At 45.5% G+C, this 15,225-nt stretch overlaps 2 protein-coding genes across 4 annotated transcripts in view; one reads left to right on the forward strand and one right to left on the reverse strand.

Annotated features, from left to right (window-relative positions):
- Nucleotides 1-15,225, reverse strand: part of LOC143960809 (zinc metalloproteinase-disintegrin-like VAP1) — a 295,153-nt gene that overhangs the window by 98,546 nt on the left and 181,382 nt on the right. The window lies entirely within an intron of this gene.
- Nucleotides 1-15,225, forward strand: part of LOC143960808 (zinc metalloproteinase-disintegrin-like berythractivase) — a 103,034-nt gene that overhangs the window by 26,949 nt on the left and 60,860 nt on the right. Inside the window, exons 3-5 of the mRNA XM_077469725.1 lie at nucleotides 744-812; nucleotides 1,318-1,389; nucleotides 6,389-6,558. Coding sequence (XP_077325851.1) covers nucleotides 744-812; nucleotides 1,318-1,389; nucleotides 6,389-6,558 — 311 coding nt within the window. The remainder of the gene's footprint in view (nucleotides 1-743; nucleotides 813-1,317; nucleotides 1,390-6,388; nucleotides 6,559-15,225) is intronic.

Raw genomic sequence — 15,225 nt, forward strand, 5'->3', positions numbered from 1 at the left:
TACACAAGGCCGCCACGCAGGCGGCCTTATATAGTGTGGGGCGTGTACTAAACCCCCTGAGACATAATTGGTCAAAGCCACCCTGGCTTTGGCCAATTATAGCTCTCCGTTTTTTCTGCGCTGTGATTGGCCAAAGCTTGCTGGTCATAGTGCATGCTTGGCCAATCAGCAGCCAGCAATGCCGCAGTGAATTATGGGTCGCGACGCACCACTCGAATTTGGCCCATAATGTTCGGAATTTGGCGAACGACCGAACAGACAATGTTCGAGTCGAACATGGGTTCGACTCAAACTCGGAGTTCATCCCTAATGAGGATCATATCCCCACAGTAAAAATGTATGGAAAATATCAAATATAGTGTTGAAGGAACCATTGTGGATCTAAATCCTCCCAATAGTACGTCCCAAATCAAGGGCATAGATTCATCAAATATTCATCTGTCATGTCACAATGAGGAGACAAAAAAGACAATATCTTCCAAGATGGAATTATACAGCTTTGTTTCAACTAGCTTGATTTATCCCACTAAGGGACATTGACATATTTAAGATTTTTTCCCCAAGCTTTCCTCACTGTGAGACCAATAATTACTTTCTCAGAGAAGATTGAAGCTTTTATAAAACAATTGTTTGCCATGCACTGTGAAGCAACTTACATTTTCTTCTATGGAACCTGTAAAGAAATGATTGCTAGTTATTGAAAGTATCACACTGACAATGTTTAATGTATTTAAACATTATAGGAAGAAATTGACCATCTTCTGAATGTACAAAAGTTTCTAGAACTGGTTATGGTTGCTGATGTATCAATGGTAAGTGTTGTGTTTTCTTTTAAACATAGCCATAGTATACTATTAGGCCCCTTTCACACCGAGGCGGTTTTCAGGTGCTACAGCGCTAAAAATAGCGACTGTGTAGCGCCTGAAAAAACCGGCTCCTTTCACTCCAGTGTGAAAGCCTTCCGGCTTTCACACTGGAGCGGTGCGCTGGCAGGACGGTGAAAAAAGTCCTGCTAGCCGCATCTTTGGAGCTGTGAAGGAGCGGTGTATTCACCGCTCCTAAACCGCTCCTACCCATTGAAATCAATGGGGCAGCGTGGCTATACTGGTTTTAACCCTTTTTCGGCCGCTAGTGGGGGTTAAAACCGCCCCGCTAGTGGCCGCATACCGCCGCTAAAACGACGATAAAACGCCGCTAAAAATATCGGCGCTTTACTGCCGACGCCCGCACCACCCCAGTGTGAAAGGGGCCTTAGATTAAAGTTAAATCATACTATTGAATTTTTTTTGTTGATATGCTTCCAATTTTGTTTTTCAGTATCATAAATATGGCAATAATACCCAATCTGTGAAAGACAAAGTATTTGAAATGGTTAATGTCATGAATGCGGTGAGTAAACTTGTAGTGGGCATTTAGATAATTGGTAAAGGGAGCAGTGTAAGATCTAAATGGAAGTCAGAGACTGGAGGACCGTTTGTGAATTGAAGAAGGAAACATTACTAATGCAGCCACCTAGGGGTTACTTTACTAAAACTGGAGCACTTAGAATCTGGTGCAGCTGTACATAGTAGCCAAGCAGCTTCTAACTTCAGCTTGTTAAAGCGGAGGTCCACCCTAAAGTGGACCTTCCGCTCATTGGAATCCTCCCCCCCTCCGGCGTCACAATTGGCACCTTTCAGGGGGGAGGGGGGTGCAGGTACCTGTACAGTACAGGTATCTGCACCCACTTCCGGGATAGCTCTCTGCGGAAAGGGGCGTAGATTACACCCCTTTCCGAAAGTCCCCCGCTGCCTGCTGGGAAACACACAGATCCCAGAGGCAGCGGGGACCGTCCTTATTGCGCAGCGCGACTCGCGCATGCGCAGTAGGGAACCGGGAAATGAAGCCGAAAGGCACCACTTCCTGATTCCCATACCCAAGATGGCGGCGGCAGCACCCGAGAGACGATCGGGAGATCGGCTTCGGGTGCCGACATGTAAGTGTCACTATTTTAAAAGTCAGCAGCTGCAGTATTTGTAGCTGCTGGCTTTTAAAAAAAAAAAAACGCGGAGTCCCGGCGGAATCCCGCTTTAAATTAAAGTGGTTGCAACCCTAAAAAAAAAAAAAAAAATGCTTTTGTACCTTTTGCCATGCCAATTGTCCCTTTCTATGTTGTACAAAACCTGGCTGATCCTGCCTGTTCCTTCACCTATTTAAACTGACCAAGTTTATCATGGCTGCTGATCTCTGATAGAGTAGTCAGATTAGGTGCCTCTGTCATCCAGCATGTTTGCATCTCTCCCTCCCCATTCCCCTGTCACCTCCATAGTCTGTGTGTGATAGACGATCTCCTCCCCACTCCACCTCTCTCCTCCTGCCGAGATAGAGCAATGCTATTCCCCTGAAGCTACTCCTCCCCTTCTGTTTGTTAAAGCTGCAGTGTCTCCCACAGTGTCTTATCTTTGGAGACAGCAGCAAACAGATCATTTTTGCTTGCTTTCACATGGAAATCATTTAAAACAATTTAAAAACTATATTTATTCAAACTATAATTTCCAAATACAAAATTAATTACTTCTGCAAAGTTTTTATATATAAACGTTATTATTACTATACAGTGACATTGATTATTTCAGTATCAAGGCTAGGTTCCTTCAGCTGAATGAACGATCCTTTCATCGATCAAATGGCTGATCCTTGCTTTGATAAATCGGTCCTTCCTTTGATTGATTTACATATGTAAACAAGGCGGATCCCCACTCTGACAGGTGACAACTCTGATATCTACTGTTCCTAGTGATCAGGAACAGTGATCTCTTTGTTGTTCCAGTGAGCCCAGCCCCTACACAGTTAGAACACACCCAGGGAACACAGTTACCCCTTGAGCGCCCCTTAGTGTTAACCCCTTCCCTGCCAGTGTAATTTCTACATTGATCAGTGCATTTTTATAGCACTGATTAATGTAATAATGTCACTGATCCCCAATAAGTGTCACTTGGGGTCCGATTTGTCAGCTGAAATGTCGCAGTCCCGCTAAAAATCACACATTGCCGCCATAACCAGTAAATACAATAAAAAAGAAGAGTCCCAAACACTTTCCCCTATATTGTAGATGCTATAACTTTTGTGTAAACCAATCAATATACACTTATTGCATTTTTCTTTTACCAAAAATGTGTAGCAGAATGCATATTGGCCTAAACTGATGAATACATTTGTTTTTTTATATTTTTTTTAGATACGTATTGTAGCAGAAAGTAAAAAATATTGTTTGTTTTTCAAAATTACCGGGCTTTTTTTCTTTATAGCAAAAAAAATAAAAAAATGCAGAGGTGATCAAATGCCACCAATAGAAAACTTGACGTCTAAAAGGACGTCAATTTTGTTTGGGTACATTGTCGCAGGAACGCGCAATTGTCAGTTAAAGCAACACAGTGCCATATTGCAAAAAATGGCCTGGTCATTAAGGGGGTTAATCCTTCCTTCAATCGATTTTTTTGTTCTTTCTTTCTATTGACTGAATCTTACTTCAGTCCATTGACTGATCCTTCAGGCAATCTAACAGCCAATCCTTCGTGCGAGCGACTGAGCGATCCTTTCTTACTTTGATTGTTCCTGCAATTGACCGACCGATCCTTCTTGTGATCGACTGACCAATATTTCCTTCGACCAATCCTTTCATTGGATGATCGACTAATCCTTCCGTTGACTGATTCTTAATCAATGCACATCTTTGTTAGCACACCATGGATCCTCAAATGCAGTCCAAAGGTTTTATTGCAGAGAAGCTTTGGACTGCATTTGAAGATCCATGGTGTGCTGCCGAATATGTGCATTGATCTGTGATATCCAGTGTCCAGCTGTTAGTCCCTCCAGCGCCCACTACAGATGAGCCTAGTGGTCCAGGAGGGTGTGCGACGGGAATATAGACATGATTGATCCTTGATTCAATTGATCCTTTCTACTTTGTTCAATTAATCCTTCCTTAAATTGCTCAATCCTTCCTTCCATTGCTCCATCCTCCCTTTGATCGATTATTTGATTCTTGTTTCAATTGATCGATCCTTCCTGCAATCGATCGACCAATCCTTCCTAAGCTCAAACAACTGATCCTTCTTTACTTTGTTCCTTCCTGCGATCAATCAACTGATCCTTCCTGTAATCAACTGACCAATCCTTCCTTCGACCAATCTTTCTTTTGACCGATTGATACTTCATTCGATCAATGCTTTCTTCCTTCCATTGATCCTTCTTATCTTTGATCCTTTCTTCAATCAATCGTTATCAAGGGATCGACCGACTGATGCTTCCTGCAATTCCTTCCTGCAAATAACAACCGATCCTTCCTTCAACCAATCCTTTCTTTTGATCCTTAATTCCTTCGATCCTTGCTTCATTTAATCAATCCTTCCTTCTTATCTTCCTTCCTTCATCATTTTTGTGCTAGTAATTTTTGGAAATATTATTTATCCTTTTCCATATAGTATAATACCTAATCAATCCTGCTTGTTCCTGTGTTTCTGTTAGTAAACTGAATTTCTGTTATCTATCTCTCCCTGCAGCTTCTGAATATCCCCCCCCCCCCCCCCCTTCCTGTCATTTGTATGGTCTGTGTGAAGCCCCTCTCCCCTCACCTCCTAAAACTGAAACTAAACCAGCAGAGGAATGTGAGCCCCTCCCACTGGAGTCCCTCTGCTTGGGAGTAAGACCAGAGAAATCCATGTGACTGCACAGAAGCATTGCTGGAAAAAGCCATTTAGAGATTATATTGCTGAAAAAAAAAAACACTGCCATTACTATTGCCCCATAAGAGAACCTATCATGGGAGTTTATTGTGGAGACTTTACAACCACTTTAACTTTGACAAAAAAAACCTGGAGGCTGATTTGTTTCTATGCACAGCTCCACCAGATTTTGCACTCTCCAGTTTTACTAAATCAACCCCTTAGTGCCTTGTCTTCGAATCCCCACAACCACTCTTCACAGCACTTTCCACTTTTCCGAATTGAATAGAACAGCTGGGGACGACAATAGAGATTCTAAATCCTCAAAAACTTTTCAAAAGAATTATATGAAGATCAGGTGCACAACTTCAGTGCCAATAAAGTTATCTTCAGTGATTGATGTATTCATTTGATGCTTAACAGACTTTCACCATGGAAGCATTTTAGGGACTCAGGGATCCTTATCACCATTTCTCCACCCTTCCCCCAAATTGGTGCTCGCTTGGTACAAAAGTGTTTTCCTCTTTGAAAGCTGCTGCAGAGCAACCTTCACACTGCAGGCACTCTTTCTGGTAACTGGAGACAACTTTAATAATAGAACAGAGTTTCTTCTACCATGCACTATTGAAGCGTAGGGTCAGTTTTCTTAAAGATCCTGTTACACTCCCATTAGCCCTTGTACACATGGTTGAATTTTGTCCGTCGGATTTTGTTCGAAACTGTTGCATACACACAGTCGGACAAAGTTGTCAGAAAATCCGATTGTACTTAACGTGATGGCGCTTTTCCGTTAGGACGGGACTACGTTCAGGCTAGTAGCCAATAGCTTTGGTCTAGGAATTTGATCTGAGCATGCATGGCTCTTTGTCCAATCGGAATTCTCTACACATGATCGGACAAAGTCCCATCGGACCATTTTGTCGGAAAATTTTATAGCCCAGCTGGAAAACTTGGTCCGTCGGATACTCTGACGGAAACAGTCCGATGGAGCCCACACACTGTCGGATTATCCGACAACACGGTCCTATCGGACATTGTCCATCGGAATGTCTGACCATGTGTACAAGGGCTTACAGGGGCCTGTCCTGAGATTCTTGAAAGTTCCTCCAGATTTTAGGAAGTCACTTGGTGGCTGATGCTACTGTAGCCTCATTCCGTGGTCTAGGAGTAGAGTGTGAAGCAGGGCAGTAAGAGGCCTCCTGTATCATTTTCTGTCTACATAATGCCTAAAGACGTATTACCTCTTTATTTGGCTCAAGTAGTGCCTAAGGCTGGATTCACACCTATGCATTTTTTGTGCTTTTTGCATTTTGCAGGTTTGCACTACAGAACATGTTCCATGGGAAACCATGTCAAATGGACTGTAGTACAAATCTGCAAAATGCAAAAAGCACTAAAACGCATAGGTGTGAATCCAGCCTAAGCGAGAGTATGTGGAGTCTATTTGGCATCCTACAAATAGTGAATATTTCTTTATTTCCCTGTTTGGAGGAAACAAAGTTCACTCTACTTTATGTCTTCAAGGAATGCAAACTTTGTTTATTACCTATACATCACCTTATAATTGCTAGTGCTATTTCAGTCTTCAGCAGAAGAGTTATTGCAGTTGTGAAAACAAATTTATTGTCTTGAAAAAAAAAATATAGCATTTAGAGTTAGACTGTTAACTATTCTATTTTACACAGGATTACAAGATATTAAACATTTCTGTGGTTCTTGTTGGGTTCGAGATCTGGGATACCAAGAATCAGATTGAAGTAAATGCTACAGCCTGGGCTACTTTGAAGAAGTTTTCTACATGGAGAAAGGAAAAGTTATTGCCTAGAATAGCACATGACAATGCTCAACTTATCACGTAAGTCTTTGATTGCAGATCAATTATATATATGAGGGCCAGTATGGTGGCCTGTAATTATGGGAGGAGCCTGGAGAGTATTTATTCAGACCACCCACAACGGTCTGTGTCGGTTCCAGTGCAAGGTACTGCACATCAAGGGGCCGACTCTTCTCAGCTCCCTCACGGTCGACTATCTGTGCGTCCAATCGCAGGTGCACTTTGGCTTCTTCATTCGTGGTCTTCGTCGGTGGTTCCCGCTCATGGTCGCAGATAAGTAGTATCCAAATCTTTTCATATCATGTGCAAACTTGCGGCTTATCATGCTCACTATCCTGCACCCCTTTCGCAAAACCTACCTCTGAGTTATTGACACTCATGTCCCGACATCTTTCGGCACAGGCGTAGTACATTTGTAACTTCCTTCTACCAAACATATGATTCATTCATAGATCCAAGCCTCCGAGTCGCTGTCGGTCGTTTTCCAATATCACTCGCCATAGGCTTCACTGGTTATAAAATTCACTGTCCATGGGGTTGCCATCTCATCCTTTTTTGAGATAAACAGGTATTGTTTGTATTGGTTTCTGTGGCTGATTGAGGTGTAATTAAACCCACCTGATGCCTTTCCTGCACTTGACTAGCCTGGGGGGATGGGTGGTTGATAGGTGTTTGGTTTCACAGTAAGGAATGGCATACACTCTACAACCAATTCGTATCAGATACTCCTTACTGCCAATTTATATCAGATTCATCTCATACATTTTTTAAGCTGATTCGTGTCAAATGCATTGCAGAGGCTGACTCTGCCAACTCACTGCGTGTCCACGTAGTTGTACCTTCGAGATCGGTCCTATATCTTCATCGATTGTCCCACGCTCGGACCGCTACACACTCGCTGTCGCAGGTAGGACTTTGTTGTTACCGCTCCTCTAAACTCGAATAGTTACGTTATCATGTTCGTTTATCATGTTCGTTTTGCAAAAGTCGCACTTACACCACCGTAAGTCTTTCTATGTCATCTTTCATGTATTTCATGCTTTCTACCCAACGCGGCTCGTTCACTTCACGGTCGATGCGGTCAAATCCGACATTCGAGCCCCTTAGTCACCTCGCATCTATGGCCGATTCGAATCTAGTCGCAACTTCGCTTCTATGTTTCGGATCCTCGGCAATCACAAGCCCCTTCAACCGCCATCACCATTTAGTCGATTCGAACCCAGCCATATCATCGGCAATACGGTCAGATCTGTCATACGAGCCCCGTAGTCACCTCGCATCTACGGCCGATTCAAATCTAGTCGCAACTTCGCTTCTATGTTTCGGATCCTCGGCAACCACAACCCCCTTCAACCACCATCACAATTCAATCAATCCGAACCCAGCCATATCATCAGTGATACCGTTGGATCTACGGAGGATTCGAGTCTAGTCGCAGCATCGGCGCAACGATTTGAGTCCTTGCCAAAAGCAACTCTAACAACCAAGCCGAATCCTGTTGCATTACCGACTCATGAGTCAAATCTTTCACAGACTCTTCCATAGCTATAGCCCGGTTCAAACTAGTCACATAGACAGTACGAATTCAGCAGTACTTACGTTTCACTTTCTCAGTCTATCCATGCATGATCATACACAATTCCCTCCACCAATTTGCTCAGTGTTGCGCACGGTCATTCCTACATAATCACATTTCCTCTATAACCTTTTCTTTCGCCTTTCAACAAGGCTGCATTCTTGCAATCGCTGCAAGTCTTTCTGCATTTGGCTTAAAAACGGCCAATGTCTCCAGTAGCAACATGGCTACTCATACGTTTTCTCTATCCCTTTTCCCCTTTCAGGTCAGTAAGGTTGCCAGTTGGTCCATCCTATGCCAGGCTTGGACTGTCTTTCACCCAAAAAAAATAAATAAAAAAATAAACCCCATTGTCGAGGGCTTGCATCTTCACCAGGGGGCCAGCTTTGCCCAAAACAGCTCTTTGCAATCCCCCTTGTCAAAACGAAATTCTCATGTCACCTTACTACAGGCTCCCGGTCAACTCAGTTCCTGACCCCAACCAGTCGACTTCACAACTAGGGCATAAAGTCAGGTGTGTAGTTCAATGGGATTCCCCCTTTCTCTTAAACACTCTTTCAATACATATTTTTTACTTCACATACAGAATTTGACCTGCTCCTGAGGCGTTAGCAACTGTCACATACTTCTGTGCACTTCACTCTGTTTTCAAAGCACAAGCCTTCAATACGCAGACAAGGTCGCCTATCTCTATACTTGCTGGCAGTACAAGCGTTAGTAGACCGAACCCACGTCAATTAACAACAGATCGCAACATTCCTACTTAGTATACCATACTTCAGCTACCCACCCCAGTCCGCCCTGCGGCGCTCTGGTTCATTAGTCTGTGCCGAGCACAGACGGACACCCGAGCTATCGGTTACCTAGCCAGTCACCTCCTGGCTCACCTCGGTTGTCATGCATTCTTTTGAGTTTTCTAAAGTCACACTCAACAGCACTCAAGTGCAAACTAACTGTCACTATGTCTGTCGTTCCTTGTCCTGTTGTTCTTGTTTTCCTTCCACCTTTCATCTTATCTACCCAAATGCAACTATCCCCTCATACCTTTGCAACTTACCTCAAACATACGCACTCCCCCCCTTGCTTTTAGCCGACGCCATGTCGCAGGCAGACAGTGAGGACTTTGCCTCAGCCCTGCCATCACCCTTTGAGGGCTCAGCAAGCGACGGCTTACAGTATCACAAGAGCTTGGACCGTTAAAAAAAAAATATATAAAAAAAATCAAAATAAATTAAAAATAAAACAAAATACAAAAAAAAAAAACCCAAGCTCATAACAGAACAGTGTCGCAGGAGTAAATCCTACCCTGCCGCAGCCAGGAAACCAAGCTTTTAGGCTACTGTTTCCACCGTCAGTGGCAGGCCTTCCAGGCACCACTTCAGTCTATCTTCTTTGCGGCTACTCAGCTGCACTCCTGGGTGTTCACACTGTCAACAGCAGTCGCCGAAGTCCAAGCAGAGTGACAGCCCTGGAGGTACGCCCAACCATGCCCCTACCAGCTCCAGTCACCACCGTCATTCCCGTACCTTCACTTACAGGTACGCCCAACATCTGCACCACTGTCTTCCCTGCACACCTTGTCCTAGCAGGGCATCTAGGAGGGCATCTTGGACGACAATGACGTTAACTTAGCATCCCTCCTCATAGCAGTACACAACTTGGCCTAGAACAAGTCATATTCGTGGGGAGACGTCTCCGTCATCCTGAAGGCCAGAGACCCTTTACTTAATCGCAAGCTCACTGTCACAGAGTTTGTGCTAGCCTTAGGGACAGTCAGAGACGTGCTATGCAGGGCAACCCCAACAGGAGGGTAGAATTGGACCCATATCTGCATACAGCATTGGATCTAGGTCACAAGTACCCATCCTTTGACTATCACCGCTCATTTTCAACCAAGGCAGCAGCCAGACTCAAGGTGATCCTTTATCTCCCACCTTTTAGTGTTTCTCTCCCAGGTACAAGACCCTGACTAATTCCTTAAATTAAGATGTGCCAGCTATAGCGGATCTGCCCATGGGAGACGAAATTCTCACAAATTGGAATGGCATGCCAATGTTCATTCCCTCAGCATCTCCCTCTTCACCTCAGGTAGTCATGGGCACTATAGCCTCCACAGGTCCTCGCCTCAATTTTTGGCCAACTTGGGTTTATAGGGCCATAGTCGTCACAAATCCTCTTGATTCCTGGGTTCAGTTAGTTCTCCTCTTTGTTCGACCTCTACCCCATTGTCGCAGCAGCTCAAGTCTGGTGCAACAACTGGGCAGGACAAACAGTGACGTTCGCCACAGCCAACCAAACCACAGCCAGTATTATAAATAAAGGAGGTCCTAGTCGCTGGCCATCATGGCCTTCCTGCGCAGGCTGCTGCCACTATCCCCACAGCACCAATCTAACGTCCTATGCGTCTACATCCCAGACAAACGCAATAATTTGGCCGACGCACTACCTGTTAACTTTGCTTCATTATTTTTGCAGGAACCTGGAACCGACCCGACCATGTCTCTTATCCCACACTGGTCGTAGCTAACCTCGGATTCAAACAACACTTTCACGACGCTACCTGCCTTATTAATCTTTCATTATCTCACAACACCCTGAAGGCCTACCGTACAGCCTAGAGGATCTATGACAGGTTACTAGCCTCAAACCCCAGAGCAATACCAGGAGATCTCCATCACATCCTGGCCTTCATATCATGCCACCACACACAGTTGGCATTGTCACACAATACCTTAGACCCTACTCAGCTGACATCCAGTATTTCATCCCCTTACGAGATCCTAACAAGCCGTCTTGTTTGCCGACCATACGGTCAAGACCATGTTGTGTGGTATTCACAGGCAATGACCCTAAATCAGTATCAAACGGCTACCCATCACCAGCGCCATATTCCGAGACGTGTCTTTCATCCTGTCACATTCCCCTTTTGGTTAAATTCAGCCTGGTCGTTCAAGCAGCCATCTACCTGGCTTTCTACAGCTTCTTACGCCCCAGTGAATTCAGTCACCGTCCCAGTTGTAAAGTGTTACATAGACGCCACCTCACACGCCATCAGACTTACTTCATCTTGCACCTCAGGGTGTCCAAAACACAACAGTCTGGTCCAGGGGTTGACATCAAACCTTTCCAAATGCTCAAAGCCTGGTGCCCCGTGTCTATTCTAGATCAGTTTTTGGCTCACCTTTCTGATCCCTCGCAGGACAGCCCATTACTACCGTTCCCGACCAGTACACCAGGCAGCAACCAGTTCATTAGTCAGGTCAGGATCCTTTTTAGCAAATTAGACCTGGACCCTGGCCCTTTTCTTGGACATTCTTTCGCATTGGAGCAGCATCAGCAGCCTCACGAAACGGGGTCCCAGACCACGTGATCAAAAGATGGGCAGGCGGGAGTCCACCTGCTTTACTCGATACATCCCCAATCCACAAGTGGAAATATCATGAGCCTCCAGCAACTTTGCCCTGTAGTGTCTTATTGTACATAAATTAATAATTACCTCCCTAATCAAGTCTTCTGTGGCCTTCTCTTGGCATATCACCCAGCAGACCAGGGCTCACCGCCCAGCTCATGAGAGCTTACCTTACAGCAGGCCAAGGGCACACTTCGGGTCTATTTTATGTTGTTAGTCTTGTGACATGTTTTATGTGTTCTTTCATATCTCTTAGAGCGGAGGGCTCCGTCCAAAAAAATATATATGTACACCCCGGTGTCTCTGTATCATAATCTGATGCTGATATACAGGGTCCACCCAGTCCCACACTACATTTACCTGCTCAGGATGCAACATTTCCAAGGAGACACAGAGCAGTGCCCCAGCTTGACTCTGGCACCTCCCTTCCAGTGACAGAAGCGGTACCAGTACGGCCCCTGCACAAGCATAATTAACTATTTTCTCTGCTGTACCATGTGGCTAGATCCCTAAGCTCTCGGCTATGCAGGTCTGGTCCCGATTGCTGGGAGACCATCCACGTTCTTCACTATGCATGATATCTGTCACCTATGCCTGTACCGCTCTCCCGCTGTCTGGCTGTCATCTCATCCTTGTTGCCTCTAGAAAAAGCATGTCACCACTTCTCCCCATGTTTGCATTACAGCCCTGTTCTTCCATACAACATTACCACATGTACCCCTTTAAGTAACTTCAGACCAGGCTTTGAAATAATTTAACCACTTAAGGACCAACCCCACGTACATATACTGCGGCAAGTTAGCCCTTAAAGGCCCGTTCACACCAGACGCAGTTCTGTTCAGTTCCGTGGGCTTTTTTTCTGCACTAAAAATGCATGCACAGTGTTTTCCATGTATTCCAATGGCTCTAGTTCACACCATGCAGTCAGTTTCTGGTCAGTTTCTGGTGCAGAAACTGACCGGAACTGATTGTATTGGTGCAGAAAAAAATGGAACTGCATGGAACTGCATCTGGTGTGAACTGGCCCTAAGAGCAAAATCACGTACCTGATTTTTTTTTTTCTTCGGCCTCGGGACACGCACGTGCCGTCGGAGCCCTACTCCCACTGTGATTGGACACAGTGGGAGCCAATCAGCGGGTCCAGCATACGTGATGTCCGCCGTCCCTGTTCTGACGAGAGGCAGAACAGCTGTCTGCCCATGTAAACAAGGCAGATCGCTGTTCTGCCAGAGGGGAAAATGGAGATCTTGTGTTTCTGCTAAGCAGAAACACAGATCTCGGTTTTGCTCTAGTCAAAGCACATCTCCCACAGTTGAAAAGCACCCCCTAGGGACACTTAACCCTTTGATCACCCCTGCTGTTAACCCCTTCCCTGCCAGTGTCATTAGTACAGTAACAGTGCATTCTTTTAAAACTGATCACTGTAATAATGTCACTGGTCCCCAAAAAGTGTCAGTTAAATGTCCGAAATGTGGCATTCCCACTAAAAATTGCTGACCACTGCCATTACTAGTAAAGAAAATTGAAAATTCCATAATATCCCATAGTTTGTAGACGCAAACCACAAAAAAACACAGATTTTTATATACTGTCCCTGGTTTTACTGAGGCTGGCAACCCTGATGGGGGCTCCTAGTGGTCCAGGGCCCTCGGGCAGCGCCGAGTGGCCGAATGGTCAGTCCGCCCCTGGTCACAGCAGTCCCTGAGCATGCATGCTCCTCTCCCTCTGGGGGGGAGGGGGGGATTGCTGACTGAAAATGAATTAGCTGTCAACCTCTGCTTCTTCCCATGTGGCAGGAACAAGTCTGGGCAGAGCTTTCCCTTTTCTTATATATGCAGGAGGAAGGCCGAACCCTGCAGAAAAACCAGGAAATTAATTAACCCTTCCCTTTCCTGGGCAGATTAGCAAGCTTCAAAGCTACACAGTCCAAAACGATATAACAGCAAAACTACATGTAAGGGCACCCGTAAGCACTTGCTTACAACCGCAGAGCTCTGGCTGTGACTCTGCAGGGGGCATGTCAGACTTCTGCAAAGAGACTACTGCCTGTGTAGAGTGCTTGGGTCCTTCTCTACAGCATTATGGTAGGACTCAGGTTTTTCTACACAGGATGTGGCTGCTTTGTAAGGGCAATAAATTGTAAGAACCTATTCAGATATATGTAGTTCTTTATGATGCATTCACTTGTGTTTGTTTAAGGCAGTGCACCAATAGAAATTGGCTGGCAACACACCATGACTGTTAGAAACTGTAAACACTTAAAGAGGAAGTAAACCCTGATGGGTTTACTTCCTCTTTTTTTCCCTGCAAAGGTAAAGCATAATGGACTACTATGCATCGCATAGTAGCTCATTATGTGTCACTTACCTGACACAGGAGCCAGCGAAGTCGCCGCTGTCCCCTGTAGTCCGCCGCATCCATGTTGCTGGTGGCGTCTCGCAGCTCTGACGAATCACAGCGGCGCAGCCGCGATGACGTCACTCCCGCGCATGCGCACGGGAGTCGCGTCTCGCAGCTCTGCCGCTGCCATTCGGCGAAGCCGCGATGACGTCACTCCCGCGCATGCGCACGGGAGTCGACAAATTAGGCAAATCCATTCTTGGACTTGCCGCATTTAGTGCGCCTGCGCGGCGCTGTCTACGGCGCATGCGCCGTAGACAGCGGTGCCCATTTTCGGGCAAATATCTCCTAAACCATATAGGTTTAGGAGATATTGCTTGGACCTACAGGTAAGCCTTAATCTAGGCTTACCTGTAGGTCCAAGTTGTTTGGAAGGGTTTACTTCCTCTTTAATTTTTTTCAACACAGCACACCTTAGCACATGGTGTGTTGTGGTGTGCTGCAATGCATGTATGTCGGAGCTGCATTGCTAATGTGTTACTGCAATTGTGGTAATGCTTGCACTTCACCACAGTACACCACAACAGATATGCCTGGATGGACTGTAAAGCCCCTTACACACTATCCGTTTTTCTACTGAGTTTTTCCTTCAGGTTTACCAAAATCATGTAGTGCAAGGGCCTGCCTGATTGCATACAAATTGAAACTCCTAAGGTTTCACCTCATATGATATGGTTTTGGTAAATCTGAAGGTGTGTATGGGGCATTTGGCTTTGCATGCTTTTTGTTTTGATGCACCTGGAATGTATTTAACTAATTTAAACTGATTTTCAACTTACAAACCAGATGGTGGATGTAGTCCATTAAAGTATTGTGGGTATCTTTCCTCCAACCACACAGATAATGAGAATGGCTCCAGCCTGGGCATCACTTTGAAAATGTGTCCAAACCCCTTTACCTGACTACTTTCATTTTAACTACTTCCCACCCGGCCAATGTACATATACGGCAGGGTGGGAGCTCTCTACTTCTGAGTGGACGTTCCTGAACGTCCATCAGAAGTAGGGGGATCGCGCACGTGCCCGCGCAGCGGCGCGATCCCGATGAGCCCGTGTCACCCGGACACGGCGCATCTCGGATCAGCAGGAGGGCTCTGTGATTGGCCAATCACGGCCGTCATGTGATGTAAACAAAAAGTCGGTTGCTAGGCAATCGGCTCCTCCTCTCCTTACACGGAAGTCGTCGCTGAGGAGAGGAGAGCAGATCGCTGCAGCCGGCTGGGGATCAGTGAGTATGAGCTGTTTTTTACAGCTTTTTACTCACTGATCACAAGTCTAGTGAAAACACACATCACCACACATTA

Source organism: Lithobates pipiens, unplaced genomic scaffold, assembly GCF_037356315.1.
Source record: "Lithobates pipiens isolate NorthernLeopardFrog02 unplaced genomic scaffold, aLitPip1_a1.2 Scaffold_8, whole genome shotgun sequence".
Classification (NCBI taxonomy): Eukaryota; Metazoa; Chordata; class Amphibia; order Anura; family Ranidae; genus Lithobates; species Lithobates pipiens.